The sequence below is a fragment of the Phoxinus phoxinus genome, assembly GCF_949152265.1.
Source record: "Phoxinus phoxinus genome assembly, chromosome: 11".
Taxonomy (NCBI): domain Eukaryota; kingdom Metazoa; phylum Chordata; class Actinopteri; order Cypriniformes; family Leuciscidae; genus Phoxinus; species Phoxinus phoxinus.
This window is the reverse complement of record NC_136886.1, coordinates 16,070,876-16,089,223: the sequence shown is the minus strand read 5'-3', so window position 1 is coordinate 16,089,223 and position 18,348 is coordinate 16,070,876. Positions and strand designations below refer to the sequence as shown.

The 18,348-nt window shown below is 36.9% G+C and overlaps 1 protein-coding gene across 2 annotated transcripts in view; it reads right to left on the bottom strand.

Moving 5' to 3' along the window:
* The window catches only part of lrrc7 (leucine rich repeat containing 7), a 180,587-nt gene that overhangs the window by 56,098 nt on the left and 106,141 nt on the right, over positions 1 to 18,348 (bottom strand). Inside the window, exon 1 of one of the 2 annotated variants that reach the window (XM_079629140.1) lies at positions 16,089 to 16,128. The exons of the other annotated variant lie outside the window; for it this stretch is intronic. Coding sequence (XP_079485266.1) covers positions 16,089 to 16,113 — 25 coding nt within the window. The 5' untranslated portion in view covers positions 16,114 to 16,128. Of the gene's footprint in view, positions 1 to 16,088; positions 16,129 to 18,348 lie in introns of those variants that run through there. 2 annotated transcript variants of the gene reach the window in all.

Genomic DNA, 18,348 nt, shown 5'->3' with positions numbered 1-18,348 from the left:
GAGAACCACTGCTGTAGAGACATCTGTCACAAACATTCATGCGTGAAACGGTTGATGAAACGTGGATCTTCTGTCTGTTAGTCAAGCAAACGGATGCCACAAATACTTATAACCCCTCAGAGACATTCTGTAAGGTTCACTGAACAATTGTTAAACCTCTCCAAAAAAGGACTCAACTGTTTAGACATAACTGCTGTGATGACCAGGCAACCTGCTTTCCCTCCATTTGGCTCTGCCCCATTTCTCCTTCTCAATGACCATGACTGCTCAGAACAGCCTCACTGCTGCCTCAGCATGAGGCACGGCTATTTGGCAGACACTGCAGCTTTCTCCAATAATCAGAGGCAGAAGACGTGCAGGAAAACAAATATGCCCCTGGGATCTTCAAACCTATCCTTCCCAGAGCAGAGCAAATAAAGAGCCACGGCTTTAAATTCAGAATCAATTAATGATCCGCTGGCAAGGCATCATTTTATTTTTTCACTACAAAGTCAAATCAATTATGGTAAAGCAAACTCTTTTGAATTAAATGTACTTCTCCAGAGCTACATTTTAAACAGTGTAAATGTATGCATGTACGTCTCTGGAGATTTTACTGTGAATGATCTGGTTAACAACGCTCTTGTATTTACCAATATGTGCATGCTCTGTTTGATATCTTTGTCTGAATGTCCATTTTTTAAACCCCAGTCAATGATTCATGGCCCATTTCCCAATCCAGACATGGGACAATTTACTTTCATTATTTACTCAGCCTCATGCTTTTCCAAACCCATATGACGTTTATGGAGCACAAAAAGAGAAACGATAAAAAAAAAATATTGAATACTTTCCATACATATACACTGTTTGAACATATAGGGTCTCTGCAAGTCTCTTATGCTTACTGTACAATGGCTGGATTTATTTAATCAAAAATACTGAATAAATTGTAATCTGTAATTTTGTGAAATGTTACTACAATTTGAAATAACTGTTTCGAAAAGCATTTTTTTTGTAACAAAGTAAAAAAAAAAAAACAGTAATGACAGAATTGTAATTTTCAGGGGAAATGTCCCTTTAAATGTCTGAGGGTATGTTGTACTAAAACAATGTACTAAAACGGAACTGTACATTTTTTGTGTACAGATGACAAACGTTGTCAAAAACGACTAAAAACTAGCATGTATATTATGCATGTCAGGCAGTTTCCGTTGTCACTTTGTAAAGAAACACTATGCATCTAAAGACTGAACACGTAAAATGTATGCCCATCACAAAGTCACAAATTCACGTTGTTGTAGATATATGGAGACGATACGTACGTGCGCGTTGAAACCCGTTTTCAAAAGTTTGCGGTTTCAGGCCCCCAAAACGGAGTTGTTGTGCAAAATGAACGGCCAAAACACATAAAAAGTTTTCCGTTTTAGTTCAAAACGGTGTTGTGTAAAACGGCCCAAGGTAGACCCGATAAAACGGTGTTGGGTAAACGGTTAGTTCGAGGTCTTCGCAGCTCCACTCTGATCCTAAAATTCTGACGTTATTATCCTCCTCCTGCATAAAGCAGCGGCATGTGTTTCATAAAAACTGCACTATGCAATACCCATAGCATTCGAAAGAATGTGTGGCGATTTAATTGTTAATATTTACATTAATATAAATTTCCTTTTCATTTGAGGTGCAGCATATACACCTTTGAAGCGGTTTATCTACTAGGAATTATTAACCAAAGTGGAAAAACTATGTACTGCTACCAGATATCAATGACAGGAAACCATCTTGCAGTTGATGCCAAACTAATCAAATAGACACAAATTAAACCATAACTTCTAGAAATAACATGATGCAATTCATATCATGTATGAAGTAATACCAGCTTCAGATTGCATCATTCCTAAAAGCAAGTACTGTCCAAACCCAGTCATAGATTTAAGATCCAGTCAAAGATTAATTTAAGTAATTTCTGGTTGAAATTGAGATCCCTTCCCTTTATTATTCGCTTATCCTCTGCCATTCCCAAGTCAAAGGTCATATATACTGTCCCAATAGCATACCTGTATCTAAAAAAAAGAGCCAATCAACAATTTTACGCATCAGTTTCATGCTCAGTGACCCAGAATTAGTCAAGTTTGACTACATTTGCTTCAGAAGCATTTTGGCTGTAGACCAGTGTAATTGATATCTGGCAACGGTACATAGTTTTTGACGCTTGGGCGAGCAATTAACATTGATAACATAAACATTACGAAAAAGGAACAGAGATTGAATTGTATCTAAATACGGAAGGAAAATAGGCATACTTTTAAATCTACACATGCCAAGCTGTTCCATATTTTGTTATCTCTGATTTTGGTCTGTCATACCAGGTTAGAAACGTACTTGTCATTTGGGTCCAGTCAGGTTTGAAAGAAATTGCAGGAACCAACATAACACCGGTTTTATCCACACTCCGTTGGCTTCCAGTCAAATATAGAATTAATTATAAAATTTTAGTTTTGACTTTTAGAGCCCTAGATGGACCGGTCCCCCAGTACATCACAGACCTGTTGACCCCCCTACTCCTCCTCCCGCAGTCCGCTCCTCAGGTCAAAACCTCCCGATGGTCCCCAAAACACGCTTTAAAACTCGGGGGGACCTGTCCCTTCAGGCAGTTGGCCCCAAACTCTGGAACGCCCTGTCGCTGTGTGTGGTCGAATCTGTTGATTCTTTTAAAAAGCAGCTGAAGACACTTTCATTTAGACAAGCTTTTAGTTGATTGGGCTTTTATGTTTTGTTTTTAGCTCTGATAGTTTTATCTGTGTTTTATTGTTCTTTTATTTAAATTGTTGCACTTTGTAAAGCACTTTGTGATTTCTATCTGTGATAAGTGCTATATAAATAAAGTTTACTTACTTGCAGTCAAGTTGGACTCGGGTCTAATTTTATCGGGTCTGCCTTGGGTTTGTTTTTTCTTTTTTTTTAAATGAATTTATGCACATTGGGTTTGGCTAAGTAGTGATTCAGACTACAGGTCGGGTTCAGACTTCAGATCTTACAACCTGAGAAGGCCTCTAGTCTAAGTTTGTTGGGAGGAAGCAGAAACAACATAAGAAGATGAATTGGTAAATAAGGATATGTCATTTAATAATCCAAAGTGAAATTAGTTATGGACCCAAAACTGCTCTGCTTTGTTTGTACTTTTGCGTAACTATCCTAAAGATTTATTAGACATGACAGTGATAAAAGAGTCAATCTTGCTGCCAAACACCAAGAGAGTATTCACAAAACTCAAAGTTTAGGCTAAGCAATGTAGATATGGGTATTTTAGGTCACCTTGATGAAAGGGAGTCCTAGCTGCCTATGTGGATCTTGGGGCCCGGGGACAGTTGCGCTAATGGAGACAGATCCAGGACACAAGGCAGAAGAGAGAGAGCTTTTTTTAGACAAGACTGAAAGGAAATAGAACAGGTAGCTCATACTTGCAACTTTTCACGTCTCCTCAGAGTCTGAGAATGGCCACAGAAGAAAATTGGTTTGGAACGACATGAGTAAATAATGTCAGAATTTTCCTTTTGGCCTGAACTATTCATTTAAGACAAAGTAATTTTTTATAAAAACCGCTGCTTCTAAAACAATGTGTGGGAAACGTAGTGTGACAAGCCATTGTCTGGATGCAAAAATAGCATAATCTCATTCAGGCAGCAGCATCCATGTTAAACTACAATGGTCTTGATATGGGAAAGAATCAGTGTGCCACAGGCTCAGGCCTGATAACAAACAACATCCATGCTGGTGGCTTAAAACCATGTCATCAACCCAGCAATATAAGTCTGTTTACATGTACAGTAATCTCACTAGCATTATACAGTGCTGTGACTGGTGACTGGGCCTAGCGGTGATACTGGAAGTCGCTCGCAAGCTGATAGAGGGTGACAACTATTCATTTCCCACTTTGTGCAGTATTCATGAAATTCTAAAGAAAAACAAGTTCCTAAACACCCCAGTAAAAACTAATTAAATGGTAAGCTGATTGCAATGACTTTCTTGTGCCGAGTTAATGGACCATGTGCACTGGCAGTGAATTGAGAGATTCCATGAGCCCTCTGTGCAAGCACAGGCTGGTGATAATGGAAAGCAGTAAAGTTTTAAAATGCTCCAGCTGGAAAACATCCAATAAGCAGCACCTCCCACCATTTGTAAAATTACAATCTGAGAAATAACCTGAAGGATAACCTCAAAATGTGCTTCATGTGGCATCTTCTGAATTAACTGGTTTTAAAAGTCAGAAATACTATTTAATATAAATGATTGATAAGAAGTAAAGATGGTGTTTTCAGGTAGAAATAGCACATTAAAGTCAAGATCAAACTAAAATAAAGCCTATTTACTTTATTCATTCATGTTCCTCATCTTATTGTGAACATATTAGTGTCACCTAAAAAAATGTAATGTAATAAATAAACACAATTTTTTAAATCTTGATAGATAAAATCAAGCTTAAGCTCTAGTTGCTATACCTAGCTTACCTTTACCACTCTACAGATAAAGCATTGTGGGAAAATTCGGTTCGCGTACCTACCCCAAAGTGATAAAATAAAATAAAATTCTGTATCAAAATGTATCGGCAAGACAAGTATTTTGTTTAGGCATGGTTTGTAGGGAATTACAAACCTGCGCACATAACTATAGAATTAATTATTGATGCGCACGTGAGCGTCATCAGCGTTTATCACAGGTTCGCGTTTAAAGTCTGTTTAGAGAGAACGGTGTCGTCTTAGCGGCCCCTAATTTAATAACAAATGATCATTTCGACGGAAGTGAATCAACCAAAACTAACTTTAGCTGGAAAATAACATTATTCATGAACCGCTATAAAGCCAAAACAATCTGTTACCTTAAATTATACGTTTATCTCTGTAAAGCTGCTTTGAAACAATCTACATTGTTAAAAGCGCTATATAAATGAAGATGACTTGACTTGACTATAGCTTACACTGAACAGTCAGCAAAGTTATCTTGCATTTGGAGCTTGATATTAATTTCTCACAATTCATCATCATCATCTTCATTAATTCCTCTCTATTTTCCAACATTATGTCACTGACCTTACATCACCCTCATTTATAAATAAACAGTAGAGCGTTGGCGCTTGCAACGCCAAGGTCATGGGTTCGATTCCCACTCCCAGGGAAAACAAGAACTGAGAACTGATAAGAATGTAAAATGTGTACATTGAAATGCAGTAAGTTGCTTTAAATAACAGCGTCTGCCGTTAGTAACGTTTTGTCTCTTAGTAATGATTGTAGTAGCATTGTATGTGCATTGTGTATGACACCAGTGTGGGATACATTCATTGTGGCTTTTTGGTGATAATATGTTTTTAAATTTAGGGTTGCAATTTCTCTCATTCATATCATGATATGAGTGATATAATGATATGATTCTCTTCCAGAATTATTTTTGTTAACTAAAACTAAAACAAAAAACATAAATTATAAAACATTTTTGTTACTTTAAACAAAATAATTGTAAACTGAAATAAAAATAAAAAACAAATAAATGTAAAATAAATTGTATTCATTCAAATATATAGACAAAAAATGATAATGATTATAAAAAAAACACAAAAACACAACAAAAACTAATGCACTAATGTTTTAAGCAAAAAATACTTAGTCAATTGAGGAAGGTTCTAAAATGTATGTCTTAGTACAAATGTTTTTTCACTTTTTTTTTCATTTCTGAAACCCTTTCTCCATAACACAACGAGTCTAAAAAGTGTACAGCAATCACAACTGAGCATTAAACCGTATTGCAAGCAAAGTACTGGCCAGAAATCAAACACAGTCTAATTAGGATCCCACGCGTGACGCAGTGAGCCACAAGACTACGACCCAAGTAACGGATTAAAGAACGATGCACTGCATGTGAAATCTTCATTTATATGGTCTTATACAAGAAAGAGTAATCCCTTCTGACTCTCTGCACTAAACTGACTTAGACAGTATAGAGTCATGTGGTCACAGGCCTACACATGGGAAAATGGAAATGTCTTGTTCTTTATTGTGCTGAGCTTGATTCAAAAGAGCAATGCCAAAGGAGAAACACCCATCTTAAGGTAGCAGAAAAGCTTCTATGTGAAATACAGCTCACACAAATACATAAATTTAGCTACATACACAACTAGGCAAATTTTTTTACAGCTTTGTATGAGGAAATGCGAGTAATGTAATGGTTGAAATGTAGTTTTAAAAATATTTTAAAAACAATTGGTCAGTGAAAGGTCAAATTATATACCGTACTGTAGAGCTTTTATTTAAACTCCTGAATGAGGAGTTTTATTTTCCATTTGTTTTAAAAAAGTTACCAAAATTGGTGACATGTTAAAACCCCGATTTCCGGCAAAATATTAATATTAATAAATTATTTAAAATCATAAAAAGCTAAATGAAATAATGTAACAGTGTTCTATGTAACTCAAATTCCGCCTAAAAATATTTAATTAATTAAATATAATTCAGATTATGTATTAAGGGATTGCTGTAGTATGTATGTATCAGCAATAATTCAGCTAGCAAGAGCTAGCAAGCACAAGTGTTCATGCATAACCACATCCTACCACACAAAGATAGTTCTCTTCTTCATCTGGAATGTTTAAATGGCTGAATTAAAATGTGTTTAAATGAAGCGCTTTATATCATTTAAGTCCACAGGCTGAAGCAGCCCATGCACGGATTTATCACATCATATATTATTTCTTAGGCATGTTTAACGCTGGCCTACTTATTTCTGATTGCTATAGTATTAGAGAAGAGAAAAAGTACAAGGCTACTTTAAATGGAGTTTCATTTAACAGAAGCTAAAATGTTTTTACACTGCTACTGAAGTACAAACTCACTTCAATCTAGCAAATTTACAGTGGATTAGGGATTTATAGCTCTAGTGCTTGCAGTAAAAAAAAAAGATGAAAATAGAGTAAGTAGGAATGAAAATTTTCACAGCAAGCAGATAAAGGGGATGCGTAAGAGGAACAGCATACAATGTTTTCTTAGCCAAAACACTGAATTCATGGTCAGTACACAGGTTTTTTTCAGTATAATAGCAAACTACATACAGACAGAAACCATGCAATATGTACAGTGCTGTAAATGGCATTTTAACATCAAAGTGTTCTCCAAGTGACACACCACATGATCATTTAAGAGAAACAGTCAGCAACTGCTGAAATTATGATATGCAAGTCAATACAAAAGTCTTTGAGAGCAATAATGTTTCTGATTATTTGTAACAAGAAAAGTAATATCAGTTATATAAACTAAGGAGAAGATTATCTACGGAAATCATAATAGAATGAACAATAATTAATAAAAAGAGTGTTCACAGCAAAATCCACATCTCCTGCCAGAAAGTGAATAAAAGCCCTCAGACGCAGCCCAACTTCAGCACAGACAGCTCAGCAACATTCATCCATACTTAAAAAAATAAAAGAAACCATATTTGAATGCTTCTTGTATAAGATCTCAGTTTTACAGTGCTAATTTGCTACAAATTTGATTCTTACTGAGGCACCGAAATTAAAATTCAGGATCCACTTGGCCGAAAACCAAAAATAAATAAATAAATAAATAATCGATTCATTACTCAAACTTATTTAATAATTAACATTCGAAAGCTAAAACGGAGTTGTACAAACCTTTAAATTGCACATAAGGCAGTTTTTATATTAACTTTTTATTATCTCAGTTATATTGAAGCTCTGAAACTGGCAAGAGCAGCTTCCAAATCAGTACTAATCTTGCTGGATCTGTCTGCCGCTTTTGACACAGTTAACCACCATATCCTCCTGTCAACCCTCATGACGAAGGGCATCTCAGGATCCACACTCTAGTGGTTCAAGTCCTCTCAGGTAGGTCTGTCAGAGTATTGTGGAGGGGGTGATGTGTCTAAATTGCAACATCTATACATCTAGCTACTGAGGTGCCTCAGGGCTCAGTGCTTGAACCACTTCTCTTCTCCATCTACATGTCATCACTAGGATCTGTCATTCAGAAAAATGTTTTTCCCATTACTGCTATACTGATGACACACAACTCTATCTCTCATTTTAGCCAGATGATCCGGCGGTATAGCTGCTCACGTCTCAGCCTGCCTGACAGACATTTCTTGCTGGATGAAGGACCACCACCTCAACCTTACAAAGACAAAACTGCTTGTGGTCTCAGCCAACCAAACCCTTCATCACAACTTTTCCATGCAGCTAGGTTTGTAAACCATAACTCCATCAACAGCCCAAAACCTTGTAGTTTTGACTGATGTTCAGTTCAAATTCACAGACCACATTCCTAAAACTGCCTAGTCCTGCAGATTTGCCTTATACATTAGGAAGATCAGGCCCTTCCTATCATTGATTGCTAGACTACTCCTTGTCCAAGCTCTTATTCTATCCAGACTGGACTATTGTAATGCTCTCTTGGCAGGCCTTTCAGCATGCACTGTCAAACCTCTGCAACTGATCCAGAATGCTGCAGCAAGAGTTAACAAGCCGAAGAGAGTGCATGTCACAGTCACACCTCTCTTTATCAATTTGCACTGGTTGCCAATTGCCATCAAATTCAAGGCACTGATGTTTACCTACAGAACAACCACTGGCTCTACATCCCTATACCTAAACTACTTTAGAATATTAGTCTTTAGCCATTTTCAAGAAACAGCTAAAAGACGCAACTTTTTCGGCAACACAACACATTAATACTAACTAACTCTCACTATTATATTCTGTATATCTATATATTTTTTATAATAAATTAATACAAACTGTAAATAATCAATAAACTGCAATAATGACAGATTTATTTATTTTAGGACAGATTTATTCAAACATAAACTACATTAAATACATCACTAACAGTTTAAAGTAAAAATATAACAAATATGTAATACCGTGCATATATTTAGCAAAATGCTTTATTTTTCTAGCAAACTAGTGAGTTTATGGACATAGCTTTCTTGGGGTAAATGTAATGTTAAGTGACATTGAATAGCCTACAAACTGTTTTATTGATGTCTGTCCCTGGTTGAAACACCGATTGTACAGGATTCATTTTGGTAAGCTGTAATGTATCTTTCAACATACCTTCTGATGTTCACCCATGTGTATTTTGTGATGTAGTAAAGAGGAGATTAGATGATCGGTTCACGTGCGCTTAATCCGTGCTGCGCTACACCGATCTGTCACGCCGTATTAAAGAGCGCCAAAATGACATTTATTGTTTGAATTTCGTAATAAAATCGACAGAATTTAAAAGTTGAGACTTTGCTTCAAAATAAAAGTAACTATTAGTATTGGAAGGTAAATGGGCTACAAATGTGTAGTGACGTTTTTTTCCGCTGCGGATCAACATAAAACAGCACTGACTAAAAGATTTTAGATTTAAGAAACCATATAACATTACCGATTAAAATCAAGAAAATGTTTATATTGTCAATCCAGAGCTAGTGTCCACACAGCTGAGATATTTAACTGTTATAGCTTACACAGTGTGTGAAATAGTGAAATAGACACTGAACACAGTCAAAAGAAGCGCTAATTAAACATGTTTCGGTCAAGTGATTTCGGCCCTCCAAAACCATTTCGGTCTGAAATCGAAAATAGCTGTTTCGGCCAAAGATTTTCGGTAGCCAAAATGTTGGTGCATTCCTTAATTATTACAATAAAGTGACAACATCCTGCCAGTCTAAAGAGGTTTTAAGCAAAGGTAATAAATTCATATTTTCTTATGTACTTATATAATGCTTTTGAGTGTCTATCAGCAGACTGTTTAGTCTATACTTAACTTGGCATTCTGATTCTGATGAGGCCCTATGGGCTTTCATTTCTGCATGAGAGACTGCTGGGTTTCTCTAATCTCAGAGAATGTTACGCTGTAGGAATATTAAATATGTTTTTTTAAATAGAATTGCAAAATCAGCACACACCGCATAGCAAAGACCAACCTAACGTTAGCATTGGTGTTATGCAATGTTATTTCATATATTTAGTCAATTCAGATAAATTAGGCCTCGTTTAGACATTGAGATGACGGAGATGAATATGGCCTGATTTGCCTGAATTCACCTTACTGTTGCTGCTAATGGAAATAACTTCTGTAGGCTGTTCTACCATGGAGACAGCAAAAATGAGGACACAGCCACAAAAGACAGAATAATTAGAAGAAAAAATAGTTACATGCATGTTCAAATATGATGTGTAGTTTAATACAGCTTGAACAGGTATCTGACAGTTTTATATAAATCGTTTCTAAACGCACAACCAGCTTGCAACAGAAGTGCTGGGGTGAAACATAATCTCTGTTTGTACTGTTTGCACCTGTGCTCTTCTAACTCAAATGCACTTCAGTTCCTCTTAATTGCATCTAGTCGGCTCTAATGTGACAATATGAGCTGTAAAAATGTTTTATCAGGTAACCTAAATGTGGAAATTTATAAATTAACTGTTTACAGTAAATGTGCACTATATCACTGTAAAAAACTGTAATTGTTACATTAATGGGTAAGTTCACCCAATAATGAAAAAAAAAAAAAAACTGTCATCAGTTACTGTTACATACTCAACCCTTATGTCATTCTAAACCCGTAAGATTTTCATTAATCTTTGAAACACAAATGAAGATATTTTACGACATGAGGGTCAGTAATTGATGTTGGAATAATTTTTTTGGGGTGAACTAACCCTTTAGAATTCAAAAACACTTGTGATTAGCGACATCGCTGGCCGTTAAGTGAACTGCAGCCAACTCGTGCACACACAATGTACAAGAGACTGAATGTGATGATTCAAGGCCCCGATGTAGGCTACTCGTGGCAAAGTTATTTTTCGTTCTTTGCTTAGAAGTAAAAAAAGGTTGAAAATACCTTTTCAGCAGTATACTGTTAGCAAATATACAGATGCTGCCCACGCTGCTGAGAGCGATGTTTGGATGAATATGTAAATATGTGCTGCATATTTACATTCAATATATTTCCTCATATTTCCTCTCAATAACAAAATAAACACACAACTAAAACGCCAGCGGTGAGAAAACAGCAGTTAAAAAGCATCTGATCATAACAATGTGGATATGTTTGAACTGCTCTGCAATTCACCAGCATCATGTTGACAAGTGAGGTACTTAAAATAACATTGTTATGTTAGTTTGATTATAAAGTATATTTGACACTATTTCCTGGCAAAAACGTCCCAAATCTTTCACATAAAAATCAGTCTGCAGGCTTTCATAGATAACAGGAATTCGGAATTAGGTCTCGTTTTTTTAAGTTTGTAGAAAGTGTTGCGTCATGCCTTTAGACACACTGCTTATGGAGTGAACTGTTTTTCTTTCCTGTCACTGCCTACGGGCCTATGAATGGGTTCTGACAATGTTGCATGAAACCTCAAACAAAACATAAAAGATTCAAAGAACTGAGGCTATTTATGCACATATATAACGCCTATTTAGCTAATTACGTCTATTACCATGAATATTTACTATTTTAAAAATCATCAAAACAGAGTGACATGGGTCAATTTAAGGAATATAATGAATGGAAATTACGGTTTGGGTTATCTAACGACATCTAGCTCTTAAGTCCATGGAAACTACTTAAAAATAGAATGGACCTGCATGGACTGGACTCATCATATAAGCCACTTTCATGTTTCATGTAATGGTAGCCTAAGGCTGTGAAAATGGGCTTCATTGTAAGAAACCATCAGAAAACAGAACTGCGTACAGGGCAATGTACTGTAATGTACCTTAAGAGCAAATGAAAGCAGTGGGCTGCAGACCACAGGGCAAAACTCTGGGCAGCATGAAGAACAGCATTAGTATTCTTGTATTGCACTAGCATACAAAGAGCACAACTCTAAATGTTACTCTAAGGATAGTAACATTGCATAACATTTTTGAGTCTTATATTCTGTCAAAATCACTGAGACAGTGTATATAAGTAGCATGACATATTGCAAAAATAAACAGAAAATTAAGCACTTTGAGACACGTATCGAAAAACTGTAAAAAGTATGAGACTGCTTACACACTGCAAAGCTGTTATTATTATAGTTAACTAAATATGAAACAAACTAAAAAATTGTTACTTGAAATAAAATAAACATTATCTGAAATTAAATACAATAAAAGGCAACATGTTTCATTTTCCTTTAGTTTAACTGAACTAAAACTGCAATGAAAAAAATCATAAAATATGGATGATAAAAATGAATAAAAATAACGCAACAAAATTACTAAAACTAACTAAAATGAAAATGGAAAACAAAAATAAAAACAAAATATAAAGAAAAAGTATAATAGCATCTCAATGAAAATAAAATAACACTGCTGCAGTGCAAACCCTAATGAGTTCAATTTACTCAAAACCTTTGAAGAAACTTAGATACATTAAAAAAATAATTGTTTTAACTTTATAATTTCAATAAATTAGCTCAAGTCAAAATCATACAAATTTAATTTTGGCTGGACATTGGGTCAGGCAACGAACACACTTTGTTTCTCCCAAATACATTTTTAAAACTGCACTTTTATTAAATACTTGCATGGGAGAAATTGAATGAATTTAATATGGCCCATGTGAACCATCAACAATACTCAAAAGAGCTAAAGCCTATTTTAAAGGTGGGGTATGTAATTCTCTTTTTTGGCCATTTTTTCAAAATCACTTAAAATCCTATTCCTAACCCACTTACAGCCACTGAGTTAGAAGCACTGAAATAAAAATTAAGCAGTTTAATCATCTGTGGAACGGGCAGGACTCGAAAAACTCCAGCCAATCATTTCCAAGACCACCTAGAATCATTGGACAGTAAGTGCGTCAATCAATCGGTCGTACCATCCCCCCCTCCCCCCATCCATGTCCATGTTCTTTGAATGGGTGGAGTCAAAGGAAAGAAGGTAGGACCATTTGAGTTGTGTATTTTCAAAATCTGCCAGCCGTTTTGCAAATCACATACCCCACCTTTAACTTTGAATAACAACTACTGCATACCCTCATGAGCTCACATGCTTTGATCAAGCATACATAATGAATTAATTCAAGCACAAGGGCTTGTGGGTATTCCCCCAGCCTCAATTTTGTACTTGATCATTTTAAGTTATTGAAGGTTTTTGAAGCCAAATTTGAGTTCATCCAATATGTGACTGTGACACTAAGGGCCCTATCTTGCACCCAGCGCAATTGACTTTGTACACCGACGCATGTATCAATCCTATTTTGCACCCGACGCACAGCAGACTTTTCCATCCACAGACGCACATCGGTAAATTAGGGAATGAACTTGCGCTCCCGGGGGGCTTTTCAGCGAAAAGAGGAGGCGTGTTCCGGCGCAAATGTTCCCTGGTGCTATTTTTCCGTTTCAGAAAACAATTCTGTCACAGACAAGGAAAAACCTAGTCTAAAGTCTGTGGCGCGTAATTCAGATGCTATTTTAGCATGCTTGACCGTAAATTGACCGTGCATGCTTGACCGTAATGTAGCGTGTGCACAGCGCGCATACACTTTGCTTCTCTCATAGACGCAGCAGTTCATATTTTTGCAAACCATACATAATTACAAGGAAAAATATTACCACACGAGGGAATTCTTTGTGGTGTCCATGAAGATGTGAAAAAATAAGCATAAATCTAGCTTACACATTTACCCAAATGATTGGGCTATAATTCAGGCTAATTGTAGTAATGACGGATCAAACCTGTTTGATCAATATTGGCAAGACACATAGGTATATAAGGACATCTGACAAAGTGGGTTGTCCGTCAAGAACCAGGAACCAAAATTCTGAAGACTGCGAAATCAGCTTTACCATCGTGTGCCTGGCGCCTGTGCCATTATAATAGCAATCCGCCATGGAACAAGCACGCCTGCTCTTAAAGGGAATGTGAGAGGACGCTCTGATTGGTTTATTTCACGTTACGCCCAAACCACACATGAGTAATGTAGCTACTTCAGACCAACCCATTTTAGATTTGCGAGATCCGCCCACAAAGTTACTTGCGTTTCGCGTTTGATACTTGCTTTTCAAATCGTTAAAATAGGGCCCTAAGTAGGATGGGACCACTTGATTGTTTTTATTAATGACAACAGCACAGCTTATGATTGGAAGGAATGTAAATGAACAGGATGTGTAAAATTGCTGTCACAATACTGATGAGATCTATTCACACAAGGCCGATTCACAGCTGTATACACAAGCTGATCCTATTCTGCTGATTGGACTATTTGTATTTAGGAGGCTTTTTAAGGCTGCACTGGAGGCATCCTGCTTGAAAAACACCAAGAAATCATATATTTTTTTATACGCTGACAACGGTTGGCATTTGGCAGCAGGACAGCACGTATCAGTGCCCTTGGTGGCAGCCTCCAATCCCCCCTGCTCTCTCCAAGCTCCTGGAACAGATCCAGCAGGCCTTCCAACTCCATCCTCTGCTAGCAGAGGGCTATTTATCTCTTGACAGCCACAAGGCCCATCATACAAACATCTCTCCACCGGCCGTGCCACTCAGCTTTTGTTCAGCCGTCACGTTTTCTTTGGTCCTATTTTTCTGGCACTGCCATCCCTAATCTGCTTACACCTGTCCAGCAACTTATCTGCAGCATGCATACATTCTCAGAATATGGCAGCTTACTGTAGCATGTAAAGGGAAATAGCGTTGAGACTGAGAAATGAAATTCACAGCAGCTATGTTAAGAAATATTTGCTTAAATGTTCCAGGATGTGCAGAATGATGGACAGAACAATTTGCCAAAGCTAACTAATAGAAGAAGAACTCTTAACAATTAGTGTTTTGTGACGCATTCCCACAAAAAAAAAAAAAAATCAAAAGGCACAAATACTGCAGCGTACCTTAAGAACAATTGAAAACTTCTGGAGCTTTTTCAAAAGACATTTTGTTCTTTTAACAAACCAGTATTTCTTTATAACATTATAGGCCCTCTTAGTCACAAAAAAAGTCTCAGTCATTAACATATAATTGTAGTCTAAATTGTCGCAATAATGGAAATTACATGCAGAATGGTATGAGATATTAGTGTGAATGAATAAGCACGTCTTAGCGACACCACATTTTTTGTGGACAGTAGGCCTTATCACTAAGGTACAATATAAAAAAATGAAGGCAGATTGTTATATCGGCACATTTTCGCAGGACTTTTCTATGTTGAATAAAAAATGTTAAGACTGAGACAAATCCCTAGACTAGATTTCAAGCTCTAAAAATTACTTGACTTAATGGCTACTGAGCCATGATAAGAGGCTATCCTGGGTACAAGACTATCTTAACCTGTTTAAGTAAAGATGCAGTGAACCTGAATAGCATTTTAAAGGGGTTATATTGTAAAAGCAGTAGGGTAAAACTATTAAAAAGGCATGGAGTAAAAGAAAGTTTTCAATTTATTGTCTCTAAAAACACATATCAACAGACACCACCACAGCACTGTACCTAAACACCTGTTTTGTATGCACTGCAATTTTTTTTATGTTTCATGAGGTCATACCACAAACATGAATTGGACAAAATGCCCATTTGAACTAGTTTGATTTGACTTGCTTGCATGTGAAAAGAAAAGAAAAGTCAGGGTGGTCTAAAGGCCCCCATAAAAAGACCCATTCTGGTCTGAAACGGCACCAAAAATTACTGTTATTTGGCAGTGGAGGAAGATCCAGAATGCCTGAATAGCAACAAATTGTTTCCAAGATTTGTTATAAAGGAGTTTGTTAAACACCTCACGAGATATTTTGAATGTATTTGTTATAAAAACAAAACAAAAAAATATTGCAATCTCAAAAGTATTTACAAGTAGGCCTATACAATTTCAGCACTTTCTGTAGCAAAGGGCCACTTATGAGGCAAATGGCCCCTCATCATAAAATAAATAAATATCAGAACAGCATTCTGTTAATTAATATTCTAAGAAACTGTGTTGTGCCATTAATATTTAATACGGGGGTTCGACATACTTTGTAAGCAGACAATCACTTTTCTACACCGGGGCCTTAGACCGTTCTACCCCAAAGTGCTTAATATCATGCATCCTAATATCTTCACGCAATAGTGTTAAAATGACTTGGTAAGATTACTTACACTGAATCGTTGAGTAATTGTCCATTAGACTATTCTACAGATTGTTTGGTACTCCAGCAGTAATCCCAGGACGGATGTAGTGCTGAGACACGAGTCACATCACACGACGCTTCGGTCTGTCCTCCGCTCCAGCGTTTCCCTTACATCAATGCAGCACTGAACGGACATAATGCGCTGTGCTCTTACAAACTGTTCTACTGATGCCTTATTGAAATGACGCACAAATTAATTATGTTCAAAGCATTTAAGAATATGTGTATTGAGCCATGTCCTCCCGTTGATGTGGAGGAATGGAAATTCAAGTTCATTGCCAACGATTAAATCGTATCTGCTTCTCTCGTTACGCATATTCAATGAAGCAAATAGACGGCTCTCTCGTGACAAGTGACATCTCGTGACGGGATAGAGTAAATAGCTACGGCCCGCTCGTTTCCTCTTGTATTCGAACCATCTTGCCCCTTGTTTCGGTTTAATGAATCACATCCAGCGCGGTGAGAGAGCGGATGAACGCGCGACAGTTCCTCGGGATCTCAAAAGCGCAGCGCGAGACTCTGTCCCCGCCGGTACCGGAGAGTCGGATCATCAGAGGGAGTGATCGGAGGAGAGGAGAGAGGAGTGGTCTGAGTGAGAGAGAACGTGCGAAGGAGAGACAGAGGCAGAGAGAGAGGGAAACCGGTATGACGTGACTCCGATCTCTCGAACGACACTATTCTGCCCATGCATCTGCTTAAATGTTTGTGTCTCTCACTACCCTTGCAGAACTTTAAATACGCCAAAATACCATACAACTGTAGGCTACCATACAATACCATATGGCAACTCTATTTGTCAGCCGCAAAACTTTCTATCCAACATTCTTAATCACAACGAAAACCATATTTATATACTGTGATTTTTAAATGAAACACCATGAAATCAAAATGTTTTTTAAATGTAATATTGCAGTATTTATTATAAGTGATTTTTCCATGCACATCATCATAATTTGTTTAAATTCATGTTAAAAATAAAACAATAGTAATAATGTTGTGCACAGATCTGTGCACAACAAAATAATGTTGTGCACAGATCAATTATTTACTGTGGTGCTTGAATGTGTGTGAAGTGTGAACCCTTTATAATTGTCTATATTTCTGCATAAATATGACCCAAAACAACATGAAACGTTCACAAAAATCCTAAAAGTAGACAAAGAGAACCTAATCAAACAAATGAGACAAAATAGCCTATAACTTTGTCAATTACAGTTGTTATTGAACTTATTCAACCCCCATTCCAAATCAGGTTTATTGGCAAGACTTCGATTTACAGACTTTCAGCGGTTTGTAATGAACAATTCACACTAAAGTAATTCAAATATAGCTCAACACAACACATGTTTCAAGTGGTTTCCCCAAATTCAACTGAAAATGCAACTTTTAATGTCTTCTGCAGTCTCAAAATGATTCAACCCCCTGAATAAAATTCCTCACAACAGCACAAATCTGCAAAACAGGTGTTGTCTCCTGATGCAACTAAACAAGAGCTTCATTAGTTGCACCAGGTTAGCTTGAGCTAGAACACATGAAATATCTGAACTGGCTAGATTTGTTGAGTGTCACGTTTGACAGCAAGCTAGCAATATGGCTAAGTCAAAAGAATGGACCAAAAAGTTAAGAGAAGATCTCATCGCCCTTCACAAACGAGGAACAGTATACAAAAAGATAGCGAAGGCACTAAATGGTCCTAAAGACACCGTTGGAAGCATAGTTCACAAGTTCAAAGTTAAAGGAACAGTGGTTACACTACCTGGATGGGGAAGAAAAAGGAAGCTATCAACGGCTTCAACCAGATTTCTGAGAAGGCAGGTTCAGAAAAACCCTAGAGTGACTGCAAAAGACCTGCCGCAAAACCGGCAACAGGCACTGAAGTTTCAGCTTGCGCTGCGTACTAAACGCATGTGGTTTCTATGCCAGAACTCCAAGACGTACACCACTACTGACCCAAAAGAACAAGAAAAGACGGCTCCAATTTGCTCAAAATCATATAAATAAGCCACAGAAGTTTTGGGATTCTGTTCTGTGGAGCGATGAAACAAAACTGGGACTTTTCGACCCTTTGGATCAGCGGTATGTCTGGAGGAATAATAATGAAGCATATCAATCAATCAATCAATCAACATTTATTTGTGGAGTAAATTTTTTTTTAAAAACGCAAGGTGACCAAAATGCTTTACGTGTCTGAAAAAAAGACTCAATAAACACACAACAACAACTTTACA